The sequence below is a fragment of the Melanostigma gelatinosum genome, assembly GCF_949748355.1.
Source record: "Melanostigma gelatinosum genome assembly, chromosome: 9".
NCBI lineage: Eukaryota > Metazoa > Chordata > Actinopteri > Perciformes > Zoarcidae > Melanostigma > Melanostigma gelatinosum.
The window spans coordinates 13,315,644-13,341,020 of NC_136642.1; the positions used below are offsets into that span (position 1 = coordinate 13,315,644).

At 41.6% G+C, this 25,377-nt stretch overlaps 3 protein-coding genes across 4 annotated transcripts; all 3 read right to left on the minus strand.

Annotated features, from left to right (window-relative positions):
- Positions 1-3,606: 3,606 nt before the first annotated feature.
- skap2 (src kinase associated phosphoprotein 2) lies at positions 3,607-12,505 on the minus strand. Of its 2 annotated transcripts, none has more exons than XM_079276230.1 (13): positions 12,389-12,505; positions 11,929-12,034; positions 11,805-11,830; positions 11,483-11,581; positions 10,674-10,754; positions 10,273-10,356; positions 10,042-10,166; positions 9,613-9,676; positions 9,292-9,414; positions 9,027-9,101; positions 7,327-7,439; positions 3,931-4,034; positions 3,607-3,799 (listed from the first exon to the last, which is right to left on the minus strand). In XM_079276230.1, the coding sequence occupies exons 1-12, from the start codon at positions 12,426-12,428 to the stop codon at positions 3,942-3,944; spliced, it is 1,029 nt and encodes a 342-aa protein (XP_079132356.1). In that variant the 5' UTR covers positions 12,429-12,505; the 3' UTR covers positions 3,607-3,799; positions 3,931-3,941. The 2 variants fall into 2 exon arrangements, with proteins under 2 accessions (XP_079132356.1, XP_079132357.1); XM_079276231.1 differs by having other exon boundaries at positions 3,607-3,834.
- A 3,217-nt stretch (positions 12,506-15,722) lies between these two features.
- Positions 15,723-17,491, minus strand: hoxa2b (homeobox A2b). The gene is made up of 2 exons (XM_079274558.1): positions 17,072-17,491; positions 15,723-16,598 (listed from the first exon to the last, which is right to left on the minus strand). Exons 1-2 carry the CDS (start codon positions 17,421-17,423, stop codon positions 15,910-15,912), a joined length of 1,041 nt encoding a protein of 346 aa, XP_079130684.1. The 5' UTR covers positions 17,424-17,491; the 3' UTR covers positions 15,723-15,909.
- Positions 17,492-22,863: 5,372 nt separating this feature from the next.
- hoxa9b (homeobox A9b) lies at positions 22,864-24,577 on the minus strand. Its single transcript, XM_079275961.1, has 2 exons — positions 23,956-24,577; positions 22,864-23,494 (listed from the first exon to the last, which is right to left on the minus strand). The coding sequence occupies exons 1-2, from the start codon at positions 24,470-24,472 to the stop codon at positions 23,256-23,258; spliced, it is 756 nt and encodes a 251-aa protein (XP_079132087.1). The 5' UTR covers positions 24,473-24,577; the 3' UTR covers positions 22,864-23,255.
- Positions 24,578-25,377: the final 800 nt, after the last annotated feature.

The following is a 25,377-nucleotide window of genomic DNA, read 5'->3' on the forward strand; positions in this document are numbered from 1 at the left end:
ATCATTCACGGTATGTTAATAGGGCTCATGTCATATTCAGTAATATCTATGCACGTGAAATTATGTGCACTGGCAAACCAGAATGCTGGAAGTTCTTCAGATGTGGTTCAACAAAACAATCCAAACTCAAAGGTCTTCTAGTTTTTGGATCAATCAAACCGTTTGGTCTTCTTCAGCAAATAGGGCTGGTTTAGGTGCCAGAACTCAGCATCTGAATGTTCTGTGTAATTGGAGCGTGTAAACTCCTCTGGTTGCTAAAAGAAAATACTGATATAATACTGAGCATTGGTGTCATCAATAGAATGTGAGGTACAACCATTGTAGGGATCAGTTTGCACTGGATTGGCAGGCAGACAGCTGCAGAGAGGTGTAAGAGGTACAGTGTGGAAAGGGCTATAATTAGTTTGAGCATCTCTGACCTCCTCTGATTACAAACTATCCTCCCAGACCAACCAGGGTCATTACTCACCTCACTAACTAGTAGAGTAAATCAGTGGCAGAGCGCTGGCCTGATATTAGAGCCACAGCTACAGAGTCAACAGGGCCAGAGTACGGAGGCTGAAGCCTTGTAAATAATCCGCGAGAGCGTGGGATATGTTTATAGCAGGTGGACAAACACCTGTCACTTTGATAAGTCTGATTTATCCTGAATGAGATGTCAGCACATAGCTCTACCCAGCCCGTGACAGCCCGGACCCCCGACCCCACACTCTGGGACACGAGACCTGTTTGTAGCAGTGATGCATATAGTATGTGAGAGAGGTAACAACAGTTTCATCAAATTAAAGTATCAGCTGTGACTTGATGGTGTTCAACGTATCATCCTCTTGGGGGGGATGGTGTTGTTTTCAAGGCCAGAAACTGGACTTGGAGCCCCAGGTGTTTCCCATCCAGCTCCTGAGACATCACTGTCTGCAGCTTGCAGAGGGCAATTAAGAAGAAGGAAGAGCAGACACTGCTAACATGTGTGAGAGAGGTGGGTGTGGTGGTTGTAATAAATTACCTGTCTCGACCCATATTTACTGGCCTGCCACTAACCCTCGTTTTCAGCTCATAATGTTACACATTATATATTGAAAAATCACTGAAAGGCATGAAAATCTTAACCTCAAATTCCAGAAATATGAATTTTCAGAGCAGCCTGTCATGATGTTCGTTAGCTTTCACTTTAAATGCATCATGTCTTCTTCTCACAATGTCGTAAGCCAGCTGAGGAAACCTTAATTTGTCAGCTGCCATGAGTTATGCTAACAGAAACTGACCTCAATTAAGAGTGACTTGCATTTAAAAAGAGTCTATATCGGATTTTAAGATTTAGACCAGGGGGGGGGGGGGGGGGGGGAGGCTTTAATGGAATGCTGACAGAGGGCAAGTTGGAGAGGTAATACATTTCCTGCAAAATTCCAGTGGATACCACATAAATAAGCCAGTGTTATTCCTGACAGAAACTCTACATGAAGCTGTGGTGTGATCTACGGCTGAATGACCCGGTTAAAGAGCAGCAGAAACCGCTGACAGCTTGATCAAGATTACCTCTCTAAAGCGGTATAGATCAAGTCTTTAGCCTTCTCACCAACCCCAGAGGTGATGGTATGGAATGGTGATGGTACACGATGGTACTCAAGAAGGATGAGCATATATCAGTGTTAGCAGGGGGATATTAGTGTAGTGTACCAATAATGTCCTGAGTTGTTTACCCAGAAGGCATGCATTAACAGAGGTATGGGAATATTGCTTATTTGAAGTATAAATTATAGTTGGCTGTCTAAGAATGATATACATGAGCCATGATGTATGAATTGTCTCTAAAAATGACTACGAATGTATTCTGTCCTGTCGGGAAATTTTGTTTTATATTTCCATCATCTTTCTCAGCAAATCAAATTGTATTTATTATTACTCAGCAGCTCAATCTATATATATTTGACCAGTAAAAATGTATCTTTATGGTTGCTTGTATTAATTAGAGATATTCCGGTATCATTAGTGTAATTTAGTGCTCACTAGATTAATGGCGCGGTGGCATTTATCTATGAAACATTATATCTTGATGTTAAATTGCAATAAAAGAACCGGTATATTTTGCAGATATGGCTGTCCAAATCTAACGGAGGGGGATGGGGGTGTAGTTGACATCCATTAAGGAAATCCTTTATTGGCACATAAAATGAGAGGCAATTTTTTGCCTTACTTGCCTCTGGCAACCTAACCCATAGCCTAACATTAAAAGGAGGACTCTTAGGGGGAAATACCAAGCCACGTCAGCAGGCAAGAAATATTTGTGTTTATGTATTAAACCAGCAACTCAACTTCAGCACCAAAACATGTTTTAAGTGTTAATAACACGCTCAGCCATTGCCAGTCATTTTTTTTTGTCTGATCAGCACTCTCTGAATATCCCGTTGTTACATCACTTTCCTCCCCTAAAATTAGGCATTTCTTCTCTATATTCAATGTAGTATATTCAACAACTAATTATGGTAATTCATTACATCTCCAATTAGCAGAGAGGCTTTATCGCCGCACTGTACCGTAAAGAGCAGGATTTATGTCGGCTTTGAATGTCACCCAGCGGACAGAGGACTAGCTCATCACTCAACAGGAACAAAACAGAGAGACAGGAGCAAGGAAAAATAGTGGGAAGACGGAAAGAAAGATACAGTGAGTTATTGGTTAATGAACACATTTCCCTTCACATTTTCTCACAACCTTGAGAAAACCTTGACAAGGCCCCTTTTGTCCAAAGCAAACCAAAAAGGAGCGGATTACCCCGGCAGATACAATTGTTTTAAAACTTTGGTATTTCAGTGAGGAGGCTGTAAAAAGACATGTACAGTATGTATGTAACCTCGGAGGGATTTGGCTGGCCAACGCCACCTTGCCTGCTGTCAAACAGCCCCTCAGAGGGTGATAAACATCCCTGCTATTTGTGTGGGTGGCTGTCTTATTAGTGTACAAGCAGCACAGCCAACCATCTGCTCGCTGTGATCCTCCGCCCAACAAGGTCTCTCAGGTGTCATAAAAAAAAAAACTGTCCCTTTCAAGCTTGGAACAAAAGTGCTGACCAGATCAATAAACTGAGTTTTAAAAATTAATTTATATTTTTTTCATTTATCCAGGGAGTTGTGTACATATTGGTGTGCATGCAGGGTTTGATATTGACAGTAGCCTGATGTTAACTGAAGAGAATTACAAAGAGAAAATAATGTGATTCCGTTGGGTTAAATATTATTGATAAATGCACTTTTTCCTAACGTCTACGCATGTTAATGGTTTATTTCCCAAGGAAATACTTCCGACAAATCTCAATCGCATTGGTTATTTCATTAATTTCTGCTGTTAACATTCTTCCCGTGTCCTGAGGCAACAAAAGTAAAAAAAACACACACACACACATATATATATATATACACACACACACACAGGGATGGGTCAAATGCAGAGAATAATTTCCCCACTGTGGGACTAATAAAGGAATGTTTCTTCTTCTTCTTCTTTTCTTAATCTATGACCTTTGAAGAGACTCTATTGCCACCTTGTGGCTTAAATCGCAGGTTAAATAATAATAATTAAAAGAAATGCTCTGAAACAACAGATATGTTTAACTTAAATCTTTAATTTTTTAACCATTTACAAATATCAAATTTGCCAAAAGCAGTGTGTGAAATAGTGTGGAAAAACTGTGTCTTGGATAGGAAACAAATACAAACAAGCGGTGCAACATGCAGATATTGTGGAAAAATACTCCTCAATATGTATTTCAGTCATCGGAAAATCTTTTCATCCAACCATCAGTCTTCTACAGTTGATACGGGAGGGAATGACACAAAGTACCTGTTAGATAAAATGGATTAACTTCAGATATACATTTTGATCCTAAAACAAGTGTAAGAGCCTTGTTCACTGCAGTCTGAGGTCTGAGCAACTTACATGAGGTGTATTTATAGCATGTAAAGCTCCATCAGGAAGTCTTTGGGGACGATTCCTACGGTTCCATTCTTCTCTCCGACCCACCAGCCAAAGCTCTGGTACTCCTGAAACAGGACCGAATGGAAGATGATAAGAGTGAGTCCGCGTCTCCTCGTCATTTTTAATCACGGCTGTCCTCAACAGAAGAAATTCTAAATCGACTAACACTCATACGATCTTATATAGTCATGGATTAGTTGATTTAATTGACAGATCTTGAAAACAAATCATTAAAAATGGCTATTCAGCTCAAGAAATCTTTGTCAACTAATCAACTAAGAGGGGGCAGCCCTACTTTTAATTAATGTAGTCGCCATTTATCATCACAGCACAGAGCTGAGGTTTATGATTAAATGTTGTCTGATGGGAAAGCTCCATAGAGCAGCAGTTAACTGTTTACAAAATCTCCTTTGTTTTCATTTTACTCTCACCTTCATCCCATCAACAACTTCACATCTCCTGTTCCACTCTACCCGCCATCGCCTTTGAGACTGCACACACATCCGCCACACAAAAACCTCAGTGTGCACAGAACACATCACACATGAATCTGTCAATGCATGACAAGCAATAGCTCCAAATGGCTGTCAGCATGCTGAGATGCAAGGGGAACACTGTGAGGGGAGATCTGATACAAGAGGAGAATACCCGCCTCTCTCTCTCTGTCTCTCTCCCTCTGGCCAAGAGCCTGACCTCACATCAAAGCCTTCCCATGAATCAACACTGGGGCTCATGTACTAACAAGGTTGAAGGAAGAGGAACCTGCACAGTGTTTCAAATCTATGCCAAAACTCAGCGACGAGGAGGGACCACATCTGTGTCCAGTTATTCCCAGGAGAGAGTAATGGACGCAAGTGATCTTATGGTAGTATTACACAAGCACATCACAATAGTTATGGCTAGCACTGACCGTTGTCTGGAGATGGCCCATTCATCACGTCAGATAAAAAGGCGCTTGACTCACTGTCCATGTCAAATATTTATACACAGGACATGAATACAGTAAAAACTAATTTAGTAGATCTTAATTATTAACAGCAAATCAAACATCACCAAAAAGAAAAAAAAACTGAAAAAAAATAATTAATGTGTCTCATGATTAAAATGACATTTCACAAGCCCCCGAGGGATAATATAGCAGATTGACATAAGGTGTGTGTAAGAGAGCGAGGGTGCGAGTGCACATTATGACTTCCTGCAGCTAGCCTTTGAAAAGATGCAACACCTCATTGTGTAGCTGTGCTTGAGCGAGTGCGGCACACAGCATGAGAACATATAGACGGAGCTGTGGAAGACGAATGACACCACACACACTGTGACAAAGCACACATTAACACACAACTGGACCGTCCCATGATGTAATTACTTATGCCAAATGAAAACGCGCCACAGCTGACGCATCAGTTTATAAGCACAACCTGTACAACAAGTGATGAGGTGAAAAGATGTGCAGGCACGATAACAACGGCAGTAACGTGTTTGCACAGCGTTTACTTTTTATCAACCCATCTAGCCACTTCAGTTAAGTGAGATGTTACATCTCTTCATTTGTTTTATGTGCTGTGACTTGGGAGGGACGGGGGGGGGGGACGGGGTGCAGCATATTCGGACAACACACTCTCCCTCACTCCCAGTCAAGCCCCATAGTCAACACCCAGGTCCTGGCTGGGGGGTCTCGCAGCTGTAACACTACAGCTATTTCTGGCCTCTGGAATGGGGGAGGGACACAGGGTAGAGGGGGAAAGTAGAATGGGGGAGCGACTGGGGGGGGGAAAGGAGTCGACTGTCCCTTAAGCTGCAGCTGGCTGCTGCAGTCCAGACAGGTTTTATGGTCATTGCCCTCGCAGCAGGCCACAACCCCCAACACCAAGGTTTCAGCTAATGGCACTCCCAGTCTGAGTGAAAGGGCAACTTAACTCTTGGTTCTTCTTCACACACGAAGAAGGAGTCATAAACGGGCATTTGGCCGATGAGTATAGATGGCGTCTGTCTGCTTTGTGCATTTGCTTCCTGCAATTGGTGCTGAATCTATTCGCTGGTCAACAAAAGAGTAAATATTTTGATGAGCCATTGTAGTTGCTCTCGTCATTTTTCAAACAAAAAAGCTGAACATCTGGGCTTCTTGATTGGGAACATTTGATGCATCTGGATGTTGTACAGTTGGTCAGTCAAAAAAAAAAAATCTAAAGATGTCAGCTGACGCTCTGGCAAATGTTGGTGGGTATTTTCCACTATTTTGACATTTTAAAGACAAAGCATTTAATTGATAAATCAGAAAAAACAGAGTAATGGTGAAAATATATTGTTCTTACAGCCTACGCCCTATGCGCCTGGCTAAAAACGAAATGTAATTATAAGTCAAAATTATAATTCAGGTTTTTACATAAAAATGATTATTGGAGCTCAGTCACGATTTTGAAATCGTCATGGCTTTTACAGACCACTAGATGGCAGACTTGAATTTGGCAAAGGATCTGGCCAGCTGACAACAGTTGTCTCAGTTGACTTCATGCTTCATAGAAAACAAACCAGACAGGAAATATAGCCAGTCTAGATGGAGCACATGTCACACCTTTTTTTTCTTTTCTTTCTTCACACAAACCACAAGAGTCTACATGCATCTGTAAAGTATATACTTCCTTGACTTATTTGCAGTGAAACAAGCTTGTTAAATGTATCACATCAAAATCAAATTTCAGTTTCATATAAACTAGTGAAGCACAAAAGGACTCCTGTTTAGTTACACAATAAAAGGCAAAAAAAACCCCTCCTCAGTTCTCAATACCTGGCACCCACAGCTAGCCGACAAGCCTCGGAAATTCTGCGCCCACTACACGTCCTCACCTGCTCTGAAATAGAGTGGCGGACTGAGCCTGGGTTTCCTGAGAACACACATTCCTATTTGGCGAGGCGATAGAGACGTCTGAGAGGTGTGTGGGCTGAGGGCTGCTCACCGCCCGGCATGGCAGCAGCCGCAGCGTGCTGAAACAGTGCAGATGGAGATGTGCCAGCTAAGCTCAGCCTCCGCCAGAAGCACTAAAACAGTTTCCGTTGTGACACAACTAATCCCCGTCACTGTGCCAGGGAGAGAGCCTAGAGCAGTCTGCCTCTTTACCATCAGCCGTCCACCTCCAGGCGGTGGGCCAGGTGCTGCCGGTAAAGAATATGAATAGTCGGTTCCTCTGAGGGCCTAAAAACAACTCACTTTAGGTGGTCTGAGGCCAGTAGAACCACTCAGACTACAAACCCCATCTCATAACTTTTGCATCACTGTTGGCTTTGAGCTCATCCTGGTTTCACGAGGCATCAAGAAAACACTCATTAAGGGACAAATCAATGTTTTACCCCCGACCATACCTTGCTCAGTATGTAGATGGAATCTCCACGCTTGAAGGACAACTCATCTGGGTGGCCCCCCACACAGTTCCATAAGCCCTGGTAGAAGTTGGGGTAGTCTGTGCTTTTATCAACTGCATGGAAAAGCGGAATAACAGATTAGGTGCTGTATTTTCCACTGTGAGTGACAACAATAAGTGCACATGTCAGATGCAGCAGTGATTGTTTGTGTGCAGCAAAACCAACAGGAGGCAGTGGAGAGCCTAAAATAGAACTGGAGGCAGACAACAGCTGTATGCCAAGTTCATACTACCTACTAGGTTTTGAGTATGTTCACACTGGCAAAGGGACAAAATGTACGCTCAAAACAGTAAGTATGCAGACGTCAAAAACTTTGGACGGAGACTAAACATCTCCAAGGAGGGTCAAGGTTTCATAATGAGTCACTTCATTGAGGTAAAACACGTGCATATGCAGTCAAATCAGGTCTGCGGTTGCTGGAAGGCTCACTAGCTGGCGCACTGTTACAGAACACGAGGATGATTTCATCGAGGTGTGCCACAGCAGCCTACTTCATGGGTGAGGATTACCATTCTGCAATAATTGAAAAAGATCTTACATAAAAGACCATAAACAAATGCTTCATGTTTGAAAACGGTGGACTGTATATCTGCCGCCATCCATTTAAGCGTAACCCTCCAACGTCTCAGCTCCCGTTACACTCCGTATGCGCTATACAGAGCTCAAGACCATCTCCCAGCCTTCAATAAATAGGCTCGAACACTCCAGGAACACCTCAGACAACATGTACAAAAAAATATATAGCTTTGTCCTGGTCTGGATTCATTTGCAGTGACATTGTAAAGAAGACGATTAGTTGATTATTTGATTGACAAACGATTCATCAAGACATTTTTCAAGCAAAAGCGTATTTGCATTGTGAGGATTTGCTGCTTTTCTCGGTTTTATATGAATTTAACTGAATCTCTTTGGAGTTGGGACTGTTGGTCAGACAAAACTGTTATTTCAAAGAAGTCACCTTTTTTTAATTGTGATTGACATTTTTTATTATTTTTTTTATTATTTATTAAAAATCAATTAAATGATTTATTGATAATGACAAAAAATCATTCTTTTTAGCTGTACTGTAAAGCCACAAGTTGTTTGCCTTTGCACATCATATGTATTCCATAATTTTCTGTTAGTATGAAAGAGTAAATATTTTTTGTTTTACTAACTGCAGAAAATAGAAATACTGCAAAACAAAAACAAAACATTATAGTAGGCTGAACACAGTAGTAAGTAGTAGGAATCAGGACACTAGGTTCTTGGTAGTTAATGTTAGTTAAAGTGGGACCATTTCCTGTTTCCAGGAAAGCCTCAGTGTGTGTTAATGGTGTGGGAACGTTTAAATAGATAAAGTAGATAGAGACAGATGGCATGCTATTTTTGCACTTACACAACTTTAAAACGTCACTCACTGCAAAAGGAAGTTGGCCAACGAACAGTTATTTCCAGCATTGTGTTCACTTTCATGTTCACATAAACTTCCTCTTTAAATGTCACTTCTTCCTCACCGCAGCTCAGAAGGTTGAATTATAAGTGACAGAATGTTAACTAGTGGATCACAGTTCCATTGTGTCTTCTGTCTATGTAGTGAACGTCACTAAACATACCACTCACATCTGTGCAGAGCAAACACACATGTCTGAGCTTTGTACCTGAAGCAGGAGGAGCAGGTTTGCTGGCTGGCTCCAACTTTGGAGGAGGCTTTGCTGGAGCGGGCGCTTCATCCTCTGGAGAATCAAGACAAGATATTGCTGGATGAGTGTGTGCTATGAATGAAGGGTTATGATTACCTGTCAAAGTAGTGGGCAGAGAAATGACCATGAGCATTTTTTAAACAATATGAAAGAGATGCATGTGATTTGTTCACGTTCTGAAGGACAACAGAGATCGTCACAGTGATACGACGCGTGGTCGGACCTGGGAGCTCTTCATAGATGTCTTCATCGATCAGCTCCGACTCAGCTATATCTTCTATCGGTCCAACATCGTCGTACACTTCCTGTTCCTCCTCTTCATCTTCTGGGATGATTCCCGTCATATCTACAAACAGGAAATAGTACATTTGACTTATACACACAAAAACTCGACTTATACTTATACCTACACACACAGTACTTGATGGTAATAGAGAACGTTTTAGATTTTTAGTTTTTTTAATTCATCTAGAAACAAATGTTGCCGTTTCTAAAGTTATGGAGCATAAAAATGAGTTTTTCTTATGAATGAAACTGTTCAAACCTCTCAAAACAAAGTCTATGTCTTTCACCCATTCCTCCGCCTCTTTCGGCGATGACGCACAGAACTGTGATGAAAGAGAAGAGAAATGAAAACTGCAGTCAGTGCAATATGCAGTTCTACATATATCAATTAACATAAACAAATAATACTGCATTTATGCATAGTAAAATGTTCCGCATGGAAGAGCCTGAATGTTAGAAACACTCATTTAGACTTTTTAAATATGCGCGTCAGGTTGAGCCAGTGCAAAGGCTGCAGTGTCAAATGAATGAATAGCTTTTTAAGAATAACGAGTTAATGAAGTTCGTGTACACACACGCCTTGCCAAGTTTTAAACATGGCACATCTCAAGTGCACATTTGTTTTTCCAATTAGGAAGCACACTTTAGAACAGCAGTGACTCAAATCATCACCAAGAGACGAGCGCACCTGATAGACTCGCTTGTCTGGAGCCGTTACTTCAAAGCAACAGTCTTTCTTTGAGTCTTTGCGTAAGGTGCTGTTCATTTGGACAGTGTACCCGTCGATACTGAACTCCCCCTTCTGCTGCTTGTCTGGTTACAGGAAGTTAAAACGTCATCATTAATGGTTCAGATACAACGACTGCAATGTCACTTTCAAAAAGCATAATGCCAAATATCCATCCACTTCAAAAAGTACCTTTTTCACTGCCATAATAGTAGAAGGTATGATGACTCAGAGCGCACCATCTCTTCTGCCACTCGGTGCCGAAAAAACTGTGATCTGGGGAAGGAAAACCAACAGTAATCTCAACATAGAAGAGATAGTTCACTGTGTTTATTTAGGGGGCAATCAGAGCTGTATATTGCAAAAAATGTGAAAATGGCAAAGGGATTGTAGTTGTTAGATCATGTGATATCCTGGGCGTAGGTGGAGCTGACACGTTTTGTCTTTACACAGTTATTGGCCTGCTTTTTGTTCACATCCCTGAAGAGGACCTTGGAAGTGAAAACAAAACATCAATCTTTCTTTTGGAGCTCGGAGCTTATGGAGTGTCGACATGGTCTCCATTAGAGGCGTCTAATCATCAAAGCACCCACCCTTTCTGCGCTTCTCAAGGTATCCCCCTTTAAAGACAGATGTCAGGTCCTGAGCCGCCACAGGTGGGGACTGATGGGCACCTGGTGAAGAGAAGTGTTTTCAAGATGTAAGAGTGAAAATGACATTTGTTTTAAAAATGTTAAACGTGAACAAATGGGTTTCTGACTAACGTCATGTATTTAGTTGATCACGTATACGTTTGACTGATGTTTAAATGAGTAGTAAAAGCCATGGAAGCTCCACTCAGCAATATTTTGCTTCTCACTCGAGGAGGCTCCCCTTGCAGCGTGCAACTTCAATGCAAATGTTCAACTGCTGTGTCAAAGTTGCTTTGTGTGAAAGAGCAGCCATAAAACTGGCAGCTGCCTGCAGACCATAAACCCCAGACCCCTAATAGCCACTTCACAAGGATTTCCCTGATACAAGTAAATACAAAACCTTGTATATTTCCATGATGGAGCATACAAGGTTAAAGCTACTGTATATATCGAGGCATGTTTTTTCACAAACTACAACCGTGGCAGTAATGCTCAGTCCCCAGATTGAGGCTGAGAGCAATAAAGCCTGTCAAAGAGCTGGGGTGAAAGAGGTGGTGGGGGTAGCTGTTGCGCCTCCCAAATTGCTTCCCAAGTATGTTGCCAAGTTACAGTTGGAATGCCTCCCTCATTGTGCCACTCAAAGTCACTTTCTCCAAGGAGCAGACCCAAACGTGTGTATATTTTCATGCTTAGATGCAATTTTCAATCATTTCATCCAACGCTTGTTAGCGAGTCAACTTTTGGACGTCTGGTAAGTGCTTGCGGCTTACCGTCAAAAGCCTCTTCATCCTTGTCGGCGCGCTCTGACTGCAGCGACCCTCCATCGTTGTTGCTGTCAACTTCGTCCTCATCATCGGAGTCATCTCCACCTAGAGTACACAAAAAGTGCAGTTAGGTGTAGTTACGCTACATGTTATATTGTAACACAGTGAGTCCCAACCTGTTGTGCAAGTTTACGAGGTGTGAGCATTGTATTTGAAGAGTGATTTCCCCTTTTCAGACTGTTTTTCATGCTGTGACCTCTCGTGTGGGTCCCGACTCCCAGGTTGGGAACCACTGGTATATTCAGTAAAGTTTAAAACCAACACTCACTTTTGTCCTTGAAATCGTGTGGGAAACTGTTGGGGGAAACAGTAAATGGGTGTTAACAATTATCATGTTTTGCATTTGGATCTTTAAAACCACTATCTGCTGTATATGCAAACAGACAACCTACCCCAACTTGACCTCTTTAATCCGCTTGATGAAGGCGTCCCTCTTCTCTTTTGCCCTCTTGCTTAGATTTTCCCCTTTTAATCCATCAGAGAGAAAATATTCTAGGTCTAGATGCAAAAAAAAACACACACACACCATGGTAAAACATTCATAATCACCACATACTGATTGTGACGTTATCTTTTTGCAGCCAAATTGCCCACTACTGCTGGAGATCATATTCCCTTTCAAAAGCACAATACATGAGTTTGTAGCTGTGGCGTGCATTGTTTAAAACTCATCAGCATGAATGAAATAGCAGCAGTTCTGTGGTGCTTAGTCGTACCGAGTCTGCGCTTCCTCTTTTTTTCAAACGAAAGGGTCTCGAAAGGGACGAAAGCTAGACTTTGTGGCACGAGCCCTCACTGAAGAAGGAAAACAACCCGCGTGGACAAACAAACATTATCTTATGAAGGTTTTACCTGAAATCAGCGTCGTGAACTCCTCGGGAGTCGCACGCATTGTTATGAGAGTTTGTTGGTGGCAGCAGCTGGACCGATCAACGAGGGGAACTTCACATGATACGGAAGCAGCAATGAGTTCACGGACACGGAAGTCAATCTGCTAATTATTTATAACTGACCACACAGTTCCGCTGCAGAAATGAACACTGAAAACTGCCTTACTCAACATGCAAACTGGCGCGTATTACTCCATCAGATTCTGTGTGTGTGTGCGCATATATATAGTTGTGTCTGCTACTGATGACGGGAGTTGGTGCTTTAATGGAGCGACGAGTCTTTACAGACTAATAAAGTCAGCGGATAACGCATGATCATATTTTTGATTGATTCCAGATAATATTTCTCTGGCACTTAAGACTGTGACTGACTCACTGTACACATTGGGAGTGTCTTTTTTACAGTGACACTTTGGGTTTATGAAGATGTCAACATTGTAAATCTAAACAGGGATCATTAATAGGCTATGGCAATAATATAAAACTGTTCTGCAGGTTTCTCTGCAAGTTGTTTTGAGCAACATAGATGTTTGAAGGAGCCTGTGCAACTTCTGCTGCACTGGTTTATTACTGCACGTTTTAAATATTTGCATCATTGGCATCTCATTTGTGAGTCAGTTTGTAATCAGTTTCTGTTGTACAATCAATGACAAATATAATTGTCCCATCCTGTCTGATGCAATCAATGCACCAGTGCAAGTCGAATAAAATAACAACTCACTCATTGTATAAAGGGAAACCTGTGCCTCATGTGTATTCAGTGAAGCCGCCGGTCGTCATATTGTTTATAAAGGTGTCAGTTATTCACTAGTCATCTTTTGACAGGCAGAATCACCCAATCCAGGTTTAAAGACTGAGCCTTTGAACTGTATAGCCTGTTGTTGTGGAGAAATGAGACAGAAATGTCAGTGCAGCTCTGGAGGGGCTGTATGAAAAGCTTTAGCTTCTACTTTAGCTGCAGGTGGTGGACGGAGTGTGTCAGTGCTGCCAGTCACACAGACTCTTCCCCATGAGACACTTTATTTACTCTAACTTCAGTCCAGCTTTGGAAAAGACTTAACATCCACACAACATCCATTTTTATTTGTCTATCAGCTGTCTCTCCTCAGAGAGGAAAAGTTGATTTGATGATTTAAATCCAAAGATAGTTCATACAGAAAAGCAGTGATGCTTTTTTCGACACTCTTTTTCTTCATATCTTTGATAGAGCGTGAAAATGTTATGGATGTTAATTCAGAATCATCCTGAGAAAAGGAGCACCAGCCCTTTAAGTCTCAGTCTGATTGGCGATGATTGCATTCCACAGCTAAGATCATATTCTGCATGAATATTATTGTTTTTGCACACACACTCTGACTTCCTGTTAGGAGTTATCTGAGTAACCGGTACATTCTTTATGAACCACGAATCCTCTGAGGTCATTCAAAACCTGACCCCCTCCTGACCTGGCAGTAGTTCCTCCCAGCTTGGAAAGGAAAGGAGAGCCAGCTTGACCTCCGACCTCTGTGTGTGTGGAGGGAGGGATCTGCTGGCACATTGTTTCCTATTTCCCATAAAGCTTCATCTCCTCCTTGTGATTGGTTCCTCTCCTTTCACTCATTCAGTGTTTATGATTTACTGGATGACCAAGCTTCTCAAAGTCACCAAACTCTTTCATGTAACCATACATGATAAAGAAATTAGATAATTAAATCCATGAATGTGATGATTAACTATGCAATAATTTGTAATGGTGAAATCAGTCAATGTGTAAAAAAGCATGATGTATCCCACGTTTTATGTCGTGCTCATTAAAAGAGAGAGTGTGCCCTTGGAATAAGGACTGCCCTTTTTTTAAACAATGAGCATGTATTAGTGGTTAATCTAGCCTGTAGACTCTGTAGACACTGACATGTTGACACAGTGTGAACATACTATTTAAAATGAGCTCAGCAGCACCAAAACCAAATCTGACTTTCTCTCTGCCTCCTGGGCCTTTTAAAGTTTTCCGACCTATTTTCAAGAGGTTCGCAATTCGCCATCATTTAGTACCATATCTCAGTATGAATATTAGTTCACCACCTCGCCTCACCTTTTTTTTTTATCATTGCTGTGAGGCTCTATAACCGCACAATCCTGAGATGCGGAGGCTATAAATGAATCGCGTTGCCTGCAGACTCTGGTCAGAGTAATTGATCAGCGTGATTGTTAATCTTGTGATTCCTGGAACAATCTCTGGCTTTTCATCGACCATTTCCCCTCCAGATTTAATATCAGCATCATATTAAAAAACAGCGACCACGGCTGTGACATTGTGGCTTCTCTGCGCTTCATCGAGCCGACGCTCAACTGGTCGGTGTGAGGGATTCCTTTAGCCGCATGGACGGAATCAATTTGGTCCATATTAACCTTCATTAAAACAAAAATACTATAAATTAATTATGCTATTTACCTGTCTGTTGTGCTACTGTGTTACACGTACAGAACAATATAAATTAACATTTGAACCAATTTAGGGGGGGGAACAGTATTATTCAATTATTGAATTAACCGTAAATAATTTGAAATCATAAAAAGTTTTGAAAAAATATAATGCCGTATAAAACGCGATTCTAAATTTCAAAAGTATTGTATACTGCGGATCAGGCTATAAACAAGCACCATCAGTGCTGTGAGGTGTATAGGCAGTAAAATGTAATTAGAGAGCCAAGGACTCCTAGCAGGGAACTCTCACTGCAAATGGTCTTTTTCTGGGTTTCAACATGAGGGGGCAATGACTCTGCTTTTTTCTGATCCGATAAATCACTGAGGTTTGTATACCAGCAGCATGGTCACGTTGAAAAAAAAAGATTTCAACTAAATCTATGAAAATAAACAAAGATTAAAAAACTAAAACTGGGCTGCAAATACCATTTTTAATTTGTTTTACTTGCAGGTTAATTGTATCCCATAGTGCGCTGTGCTCACTGCATATATTTGGCTATTTCTTTGGGGAAGTTTGAGATTATAAAATCAACAGTTTCTTCACAAGAACATATCAACGTGTAGACTATAATTCAGAAAATATCCCGTGGCTTTTAAATTAAACAGTTGATATTATCCTTATTTGAATACTGTGAGAAACTACATTCAGCATTATGAATTATGCATGAACATAATTCATTTCTCCTGTGGCCGATATTTTTTATATATTTATGTTTTATTTTTAAGGCCTACAATCAATGAGCTCTCCAAACTTTCTCACGGTGAAATAAGACAACAGCGCTGCTGTTTCCAATCAATGCAAAGTTTTATTTCAAGAAAAATATTCTGCTCAGTTATATAGTCGAATCCATATAAAAATAAATTCTCCTCTCGCAGCCTAATGGAATAAACTACGCATAGGCTAAATAGCTGTGTTGCTTTTGCTTTAACTTACCTTATTTATGAGATCTTTTATCGCTAAAACCGATTACAAAAACTGCACACAAGTGTCTGAATTCAAATAAAACATGTTCAAATATTTCAGTAGCTCAAGTTTTGCAGATCGATTGTTGTGAATGTTTCTGAGAAAATGTCAAACGTTTCGGATGATAAAGACAGGGGACTTTGCGCCGAATCTGACAAACTTGGTGAGAAAGAGGAGGAGGATGAGAAAACGTGGAAATCCTGCAAAGAAACGTCCAGGCCCGGGGAATGATCATTGTCCGGGCCTATTGTTGACACGCAGATAGGAACAGTGGGTGCCGGGTTAGGAAAATGTTTCAGATTTTTCTCATTGCTGTTCAAAGGAGTAACCGCCGGGCTTTGGTTGTCCTCATTGTGGCCGTTCTGACACTGTTGTGAAGTTAAGGTATTTTGGTGGAAATAGCTCTCCCTCTCCAGGAGCGTCCCAGCTGCGCTGCTGTCCACCGCCTGCTCAAACTCGTCCTCCGGCCCGTCGTCCAGACACGTGTATTTCCCCTCACTGTCCCGGTTCTCCTTGCAGTGGGTCTGCCTCTTGTGCTTCATCCTCCTGTTCTGAAACCACACTTTCACCTGCTTCTCAGTTAAATCCAGCAGAGAAGCTATTTCCACTCGCCTCGGTCTGCACAGGTATTTGTTAAAATGAAACTCTTTCTCCAGCTCCAGAAGTTGGGTGTTGGTGTACGCGGTCCTCAACCTCCGGGACGCCCCTCCACCTCCAACGAGAACTTCTGGCACCTCTGGTGAACCTAAAGAAATAAACCAAAGATTATATTTTTAATCAGACACATTATACACATGCAGTTGTGTGTGTATGTGTTGGTGTGTGTGTGTGTGCGTGTGGGGAGAAAATCAAGCTCCATGGGGTGAAACTTGTGGCAAGCAAGCACCGGGACTGGGAAGATTTATGGGCCCCAGGCAGAATATGATGGGTCTGCGTGGACAGGACAGGACGGAGGGTGAAGATTAATGAACATGCCAGCTGCTGGCCGGTGTAAGAAGAATCTATCACTCTCCATTACTGTCAAACATTAACACTATTACACTGCATCAGAAGTCAGTGCGTCACTTGATGAGATTAAGCATGCTTAAATCAAAATCCTATATCGGCTTAAAGGGACGCCCACGTTGCACAAGGCCCGGAATGCAGCTCCTTGTTGAGGGGAATCCTCAGACAACGAGGAGCCTTTTTGCATGGAGGTTATTAATCATCATGTCTTGCCTTGGGGGGAGAAGTAGAGTGGCGAGGAGTCAGCCGTGGTCGCAGCAGCAGCAGCAGTCGTCTGATTTCTCTTGATGCTTTTCTTCTCCTTCATCCACGGGTACTCCGGGGGCAAGGATCCAGCTTGCAGCGGATGTTTTGAGCGGCTGTGGCGGGGGTGGATGCCCGGGCTCAGGCCGGGGATGGTCTGCTCAAAAGGAGGAGGAATCAGTGTCGACTGTGAAAGCGCCGAGCTCTTGATTGATGAACTTTGAAATGCATCACCGACAGGGTTGGCGAGAGACGTCAGGCACTCTGCGAGCGACGGCTGGCTGTTGATGAAACCACTTTCTCTCCCAAATTCGTAATTCATCTCCTCCTGCTTGTCTTGAAAAGTCGCTGATTTTAAGATTAATTCAGTTCAATCAGCAGTTTATTGTCGTAAACTACTAAACTCGATATGGTCGAATGGAGACCTCAGCGCCATAAACTATTGCTTTCATGAGGACATGGTTGGAATTAGACCCTGCTGCTTGTCACATGATTGCATCTGCCCAATGACAATTTGGGTTTTTTATCAAAAGAAGCCACTGTCCCCTGTGATTGATCGAGAAAGTCGGAGGGGTAACGCCTCATTCCGGGGGTAGGTGCTGTATTTACACATTTTTGGGGGTCAGTTTGTTCGACAAACACCCCCCCCCCCCCCCCCCCCCCCCCGCCTTCTTTGCGCGTCCACGCAGTCTTTCGTACGAATGCGCGCGTATGAGTTGTGGTACGCGCACGTGTGTGTGTGTCTGTGAGCTTGTACATTTATTTGTAGCGTGGCACTGCACAAGTCATTTCAGCACTCACATTTGTGTCTCATAATGCGGCGACGCCCACAGTCGTTATCAGCGCCATGGCGTTAATCTTGAGACTTTTTTTGAAGATTTTTCTGAGAGAAGAAAAGCTGCACCAGACAGCCAACATGTCGACCCCTCCCCCAACGCACACCACAGGAGAGAGAGACTGAGAGACAGAGAGAGAGACCGATTACCTTTTAATAGATTTCAATGTGATTTTGAGTTCGTCAGATGTTGGGGTAATTTGATCTCTATCCAAGACTCCCAATACATGATGTTGAACTTTCTCATCGAAGTCTTTTTAGGTAAAATCCTGAAATAAAATGGTGTCAATGTAAGAGGGCATGTTGGGTTATTTGACAGGCATTTGTCACTATTTTACAGTTTACAGCTCCCTGTCCCACATCCCATTTCATTTATTTTATTTCACCTAGGGATGATATTGACCTAAGCCATCATCCTTACCCCTCGGCATCATTGGTTATAACATAGCGGAAAGTATAAATGATTTGCCACTGTAGTGTGAGGCAGAGGAAAGGTGGGGATGTGATGGCTGTTTATTGCTCAAGCTCTAAACAAAGAGCCCTGGCAGCCTGTGTGTGATCAATCTTTCTCGCCAAAAGGTCTGACAGCTCCTTGCCCTGAGAACACATTTAAACCATCTAACACTCCCTTAGATCATATGGCCAGGAAGAGGACAGACACTCTCTCTGTAGGCTGTAGGAGAAGTTTTCAATTTAGAAATGTGGGGATTTCTTGAAAAGCACGGATGAGACGCACGGCCATTACGCACAAAAGCTTTTTGCCCACTCGCTTAGTAATAAATCAGAAATCCATCTAGAGACGAAACTCTGTCGCTTTTCGTTTTCAGAAAGGACTATACTGGCACAGAAAAAACACAGAGGAGTGGAAATGACTTGGTTAGTGGTATAGAAACGAACGGAGAAGCTTTTACATGGGATCGATTGTTTGCTGAGGTGAGTGGGTGTTGGCATTCAGCAGAAATCCCATTCAGTCTCATACCTTCCTCCGTGTCAGATGTGAACACGTCTTTCTTTGGCCTGTTCGGTTTCAAGAATAATTCAGTTTGACCACGTTTGCTTGAAATGTTTGATTTATACTTCATATAACTGTGTATTTTGACTTGTTTTTAGGATAGTAAATACTTTGTGAACGACGAATATCCTTATATTCCCGAAGAAATTAGGCTCTAGAAAACGAAAGATAACAGAGAAATTACTGATTTAGAAATGAATTAAATTACCTTTAAATGAATCCGAATTCAATGTGTGTTGTTCATTGTTAAGAATGTATTGCGGCAAATTATATACATCTAAATATAATATCTAAGATAACCAGATAAATTTACTATGTATTTGTATTTGATGTGCATAATGTTTGTTTTGTATAGACTGTATAAACCTGGCCATATTTAAACCGACACAGGTGTAGAAAGAGAACAAAGAGCCCTCTGAAAGATGGATCATCCTCGACAATATTCAACAGAACCTGCGTTCTCAGACTTGAAAACATTGAACATCTTGTATCGCACCTACATTTTGATTTAAGTCTGCTGTTTTTGTTCGGAGCTGTGCAGACACAAAGCTACACTTCGCTGCTTGTTTTGAGCGGATGGAGTCAGAAAACAGTGTCTGGAGCTGTGAGGACGAGCGGCGCGTTGCCCGTCTGTTCTGAGACAACGGGAGACATCTGGGAAGCAAGCAGGCCGAGCCTGCGACCACTGTTCTTTGTTTTTTAAGAAAAAACATTTCAATTACAATTTACAGCTTATACTGTGTTGTACAATTATTTCCATTGTTTGGGAGTGTGATGCTAATGTATACTCAGACTAAACATATATAGTTGCACAATTACCAAACGTGCGTCTGTTTTGTTTTTCAGTGTGAAATGTGGTAAATGTATTCAAATGTAATTACTTATTATACATTTATTACACATCCTGCAAGGTTTTGTATTTTTTTACTTTTTATATTTAGTTGAAATCATTCCAATCGTCTTAAAAAGTGTGAATTGCAAAAAAATATATAAGCTTCATGGTCCTTATGTGTGTGTGCGTGTGTGTGTGCGTGTGTGTGTGTGTGTGTGTGTGTGTGTGTGTGTGTGTGTGTGTGTGTGTGTGTGTGTGTGTGTGTGTGTGTGACCTGGAAACAAAGCAGTGTTCACGAAAGGATTTCCATGTTACATTGTTATTTATTGAGCCCCCTGGATTCATGAGAAGATTTGACAGATACTCGAGGCTCCTGGAAGGGCCGCAAATCAGATTGTTTTGCACTTCGACATGTGCAGAAAATGTCGTGATAAAACGCAGATATGGTCATTCTGGGCCCTTTGTCTGCCTCCCAGGAAATCAAAAGAAGACAAAATGATCAAAAAATGTGGGATAATAAAAAAGGAATGAAATATATAAAACACACCATTTTAAGAGACCATTGATTCAAGTCTCCTTGCGCAGTTGCCCTGTGAAGGTAAAAATGGATAAGAACACGTTTTAAGGAAGAAATAGTGTACTTCAAATTCATGTGGCATTGACAACAACAATAACAATGCAGGAAAATTAATTATATGAAGTATAGCTGATAAAGCAGCTCTTCAGAAAGCAAACTCCGGACTTAAAATGTCTGTTTCACTTGAGAACTGCATTGATCTGAAGTGTTCGCAGCATGGCTCGAGACGGAGGTCAGTCATTTTCAAGAAATTATTTGCAAACATGTTAAGGCCTATGTAATGACGCACACACACACACACACACACACACACACACACACACACACACACACACACACACACACACACACACATCACAAAAGCATCACTTGCATCCAGAACAACAGACTGATAAGTGAAACAGACTCACATGTGCTCATGGCTTTACTCCCCTGAACTTCTCCTCCAGAGTTCACTTGTGGCCTCCTCTGTCACCAGCGGTGTCATGAGGTTTGATGTATGGGGTCGTGAGAGGTCACCGCCAACAGCAGCAACTTTCTGTTTTCCTGCAGCATCGCTCCTCAAATGTCCGTTTGCATGGGTGATATCCATCCAAACAGTCATGGGGGATCAGACAGGAATGCCATCTAACAGTGACTGAAAATACTTTACAGAAGATAGGGTTATACACATGTAGTATATGGTCACTATTTTGCATGTTTATCTTTACTGCGTTCCCAAAAAGGAATAAGAGACTTAATGAGCTGCATGTGGGTGACCTTTGGGGGCGAGGGAGGGGGGAAAGGGTGAGATTTGGGGGTGCAGAGGGAAACCGGGAAGAGAGAGGAGGTTTAGGCTATCTCTCACTTTTAGGACCTCAAGTTCATCGGTTCCAGTGAGGTCCAGTCCGACTCCTGGACAAAAGGGAAGTGGTTACATTATGCTCACACCAAATTATTATTTATTGATTATAGGGATACAATTATATATTTGCCTTTTTAAAATTAAATATCAATTGAATATCTGATGTGTGAGTATTTATTGGAACATTTCATAGCCCCAGATAATACAGATAAACTATTTTAATAAAATAAAAACGTAAAGGAACCCTAACCCTTATAAATAAGGATCTTCAAAGATCAATTCATGCCATAGATGACCATAAAATGAAACTGCAGGGTTACGAAAGCAACACACCTGGTGCAGGTCTATAAGAAATTGTGAGTGGTTTCTTGGTGTGCCGTGAACGCATCATCCAGTTTGAGAGTTGCTCTTCAGACGAGCTGCTGCCTCCACCTGCTGGCGGTCAGAGCACAGCAGCACTGAGCCCTGACACCGACATCAGAACACTGTTGACTGTCCTTTTTCTTAACTCTGCCGTTTTACAATTGTTCACCAAATAAAGTGATGTATACTGTCTAATTTGTTTGAAACACATCTCAGTGTGTGAAACGTGTTGTTGTGTTTTGTGGGTGTCTGTTGTTCTGAGAGCTGTGCTGCTGCAACAAAACAACAAATGGATGTTTCTGCAACGAGACAGACAACTTGTTAGTAGACGGTTGTAAAATTAAACGTTTTAAGACAGACCCATCTGCAGTCCTGACATAACAACAGCGACTGGACATGTATCTGTGTGTGGGGGGGTGTGCGTGTGTGTGTGTTACCCCGGCGCTTCAGGCCTATCTCACAACAATATCACACATTTGACTGTTTGCCCGAGCCTCATTAGATAATGCTGCTTTACTGCTGTCACGGAGCCCCTACATGCTTTGCCATTTTCGCACCTTGTAAACAGTTGAGGCTGTGATCGTGGTTTATTGCAGGAGGGCATCTAGTTTGTAGGGCGTCCAGAGGCCGGAAATGTAATGAAAAGTACTGCACATGCGATTAAGACCATTTCAAAGTGCAAAATAATCGATAAATACTGAACTGTGTTTCGCTGTTTTTTTAATTTGACCTCGCGCTTGTGTCTTTCCATTTTAAATGGTTGCATCGCTGTGTGTGGTTACGTTTGTTTCGTGATACAAAAGTTGTTGGCCACAATCAAATGAAGACTAATCTCATTTCCATAATACTAATATTGAGGGCTATGAATATTGTTCTTAAAACGTAACTTAATCCCAGTGAGGTTGAACAAAAACCTTTCTGAGGGAAAATATCTGGACAGGCCTCAGGATTATTTTCCTGTGATTTATTAGGGTTGTTGGCGCCATTAAGTTCAATGGTTACAAGCCAGAAGACGAAGAAAAAGTGTACTATTTCAATCTTTTATATCCTGAAATAAAAACAGGCTTTGTAGTTCAATTCATTTTCAGTGACAAAAGTGAAGATTCAAATTTTTTTGAATATTGTAAATGTTTTAAGCGAACAGAGCTGTGCATTGTTAATGAAGTAATTGTATTAAACTATGGTGTATATTTTGCTAAAATGTCTCGTAAACCGCAATGTGTTTTAATATTATAAGCAAACTAATTACAAATGAAAAGTCATAATTGTCTCACGAACTATACAAACTACTCTTTATTTTTGGGTGAAACAGGAACGACGAGGTATTTGAAGTGCACAAATGAACCTAATGGTTAAAAAACAACTACATTGCAAAAATAATAACTTAAACAATGCAAATAGGTAGCTGAAAGACATTCAGGTTGTCAAGGGTCATTTCATGCAAATAACAAATGGCATATTAGTTAACTATTTCTGTGCGCCAAAACATCTAAACTCTGACGAGACACTTTGTCCTCTCACAAACATGAAACACTGATACCATATAGGGAAAACACATCCAGCATTGTTTTTAACGACACAAACTTTACAACATGTGTAACAGGTCAGGAATATTAAAGACGGATCTCTCCCTCTCCCTCTCTCGCGCTCTCTCCCGCCCCTCCTCCCCCCTCGTATCAGTCCAAAACCAGTTAACTGTGTCTCCGATGGTCTTTGTTGTCTTTCTTCATCTTCATCCTGCGGTTCTGAAACCAGATTTTCACCTGTCTCTCGGTCAAACTCAGGACTCTCGCGACTTCGTATCTACGATCCCGGGGTAGATACATGTTAAACAGAAATTCCTTTTCCAGTTCGAGGATTTGATGCTTTGTATATGGACAACGCTTTTTTCTGGTGGACTTTGCGTGAAGCCAGTTGGACGATGGGTTATCTGGAAACAGGGGGGTCAAAACCGTGAGACAAGAGAGTTAATGCCCTCAAAATAGGACTCAAAAACAGCACTGGTCTATTGGCTTTCCAGTGTGAGAAGGACATGCATCTCCTGTCAATATATACAGAATTATTTTTGGTTTATCTACACTACGCACTGATCAATTTGAGGAGTGGAGATACAGCCAAAATGCCTGCACCTTTGAAATGTCCTTTAAAATAATTGTACAAATATACCTTATGTGTTAATCACCTTGAGGAAGATCTCTTCTTTATGCCGAAAATCATGCATGTCACGTGAGACTGTTGAATTTCGTTGAGCATAAACTACACATTGTTACACTAAACCAAGCCTGTGACACCCAAAACAATCCCTCCATGTCCTCAAGCCATTCATGTAATTTGCATTAATGCAAATAACTCCACAAAGTGGCTGGAATAAAATGAAAACATGTTTCTTACTTGCATCTATCGCCGTCTTGTCCTCAGCTGATGGTTTCTCTTCAGTGGCTTTAGGCGCGGATGTGGTTTCGCAGGGAATCTCCGCAAGGGACGCTCCATTTTCAATGTCAGACAAAAGAGGTGTGTGCGTCTCCAAAGTTGTACATTCAGCACTCCCAATAAGAGGTTCTGGTTTTATCTCACAATGCATGGCTGTCGATGGTAATCCCGTCAAACACAGCGAAGCAGACACCGGATCCAACGCCCAGGAGCGCGTAAACATACCATCGCTGTCCCCGCTCGTGTAATGGTGATGTATATAGGTCGGAGTGGCGGTGTTTGGAGGGTGGGCCGAGATGGGACTCCAAGATCCACCAAAAATAGAAGATTTCGCCTGCAAAGGGAAAGATTCCTGTCCACCATATTCGGTGAGCATTGTCTGCTCCACCCCTGCAGCTGACGAGTACCTCGATGCCATATCTTCCTGCTCGGAAAGAAGAGGCGATTCAACGTAATAACTCGTTCCCAACATCGACATTGCAAAAATGCAAAAGCGAAAAATAAATTCATATAATGCGTTATTGTCTTGCAATGTTTAGAAAAAGCAGATTCATTGCATACAATGTACCGCTTGCATGCACCAGCTAGGGGCTCAATGCGTCCAGTAAGTTGGACCTTGCCCAAGACTGGATAGGGCGCTCCAAACACGTGACCGTGGGACAGAACAATAAATAATAAATCAGCCTGCTGCTCAACTAAATGGCCACCATTTTCCCCACCGCATTTTAATAGGAAATCTCGCGCCTTTATTGGGAAATATTTTGTTTTATAAGCAATAAACGTTATGACTTTTGTCAATAGATCTTAGCTTGTGTAATCCAAGTAGTTGTGATACAAAGGAGGAGGAGGGGGGGGGGGGGGGGCGACTTTAAAACCTAAATTTGTGAAATCGCCAAAAAAAGGTGTGCTTGATAAGATTATTTATTCTCAAAAAATTATATATATTTATTTATATATATATATATATATATATATATATATATATATATATATATATATATATATTTGTAGACATATATTAATTTAATGGTTACATTAATACTCTTCCTACTTTGGGAAGACATTGCTGGTTGTTGTTAGTGACTGGTATAAAACATTTTCAAGACTTTTAGACATTAAATAAAACAAGCAGAAACGTGTTTAAAGCATTATAGGAGGCGAACATATCAAAACAGCCTCCAAGATGCGCTTCGCTGTGTCTACAGGTTTGTGGTCTACTTTGAAAGCAATCTAAAACGGAAAGTGGGGCGAGGTTATTTGGGTGCTATATAACGGTCCTTTTATCACGGGCAATTGGGTTGTTTTTCTTAAGGTTACAATCTGGCTGTCTAAGCTAAATATCACCAATAAAGCTCAGCCTTTGTGTCCTTTCTCTGGTGCAAG

Coding starts and splice junctions, on each gene's coding strand:
- hoxa2b (XM_079274558.1), bottom strand. CDS start 17,423: ATGAATTACGAATTTGGGAGAGAAAGTGGTTTCATCAACAGCCAGCCG. Junction 16,599..17,071: donor ACTCTACTTCTCCCCCCAAG/GCAAGACATGAT, acceptor TTATTTCTTTAG/GTTCACCAGAGGTGCCAGAA.
- hoxa9b (XM_079275961.1), bottom strand. CDS start 24,472: ATGTCGATGTTGGGAACGAGTTATTACGTTGAATCGCCTCTTCTTTCC. Junction 23,495..23,955: donor CAAGACGGCGATAGATGCAA/GTAAGAAACATG, acceptor CCCTGTTTCCAG/ATAACCCATCGTCCAACTGG.
- skap2 (XM_079276230.1), bottom strand. CDS start 12,428: ATGCGTGCGACTCCCGAGGAGTTCACGACGCTGATTTCAG. Junction 10,167..10,272: donor CTATTATGGCAGTGAAAAAG/GTACTTTTTGAA, acceptor TCCTGTAACCAG/ACAAGCAGCAGAAGGGGGAG. Junction 9,102..9,291: donor CATCTATGAAGAGCTCCCAG/GTCCGACCACGC, acceptor TTGATTCTCCAG/AGGATGAAGCGCCCGCTCCA.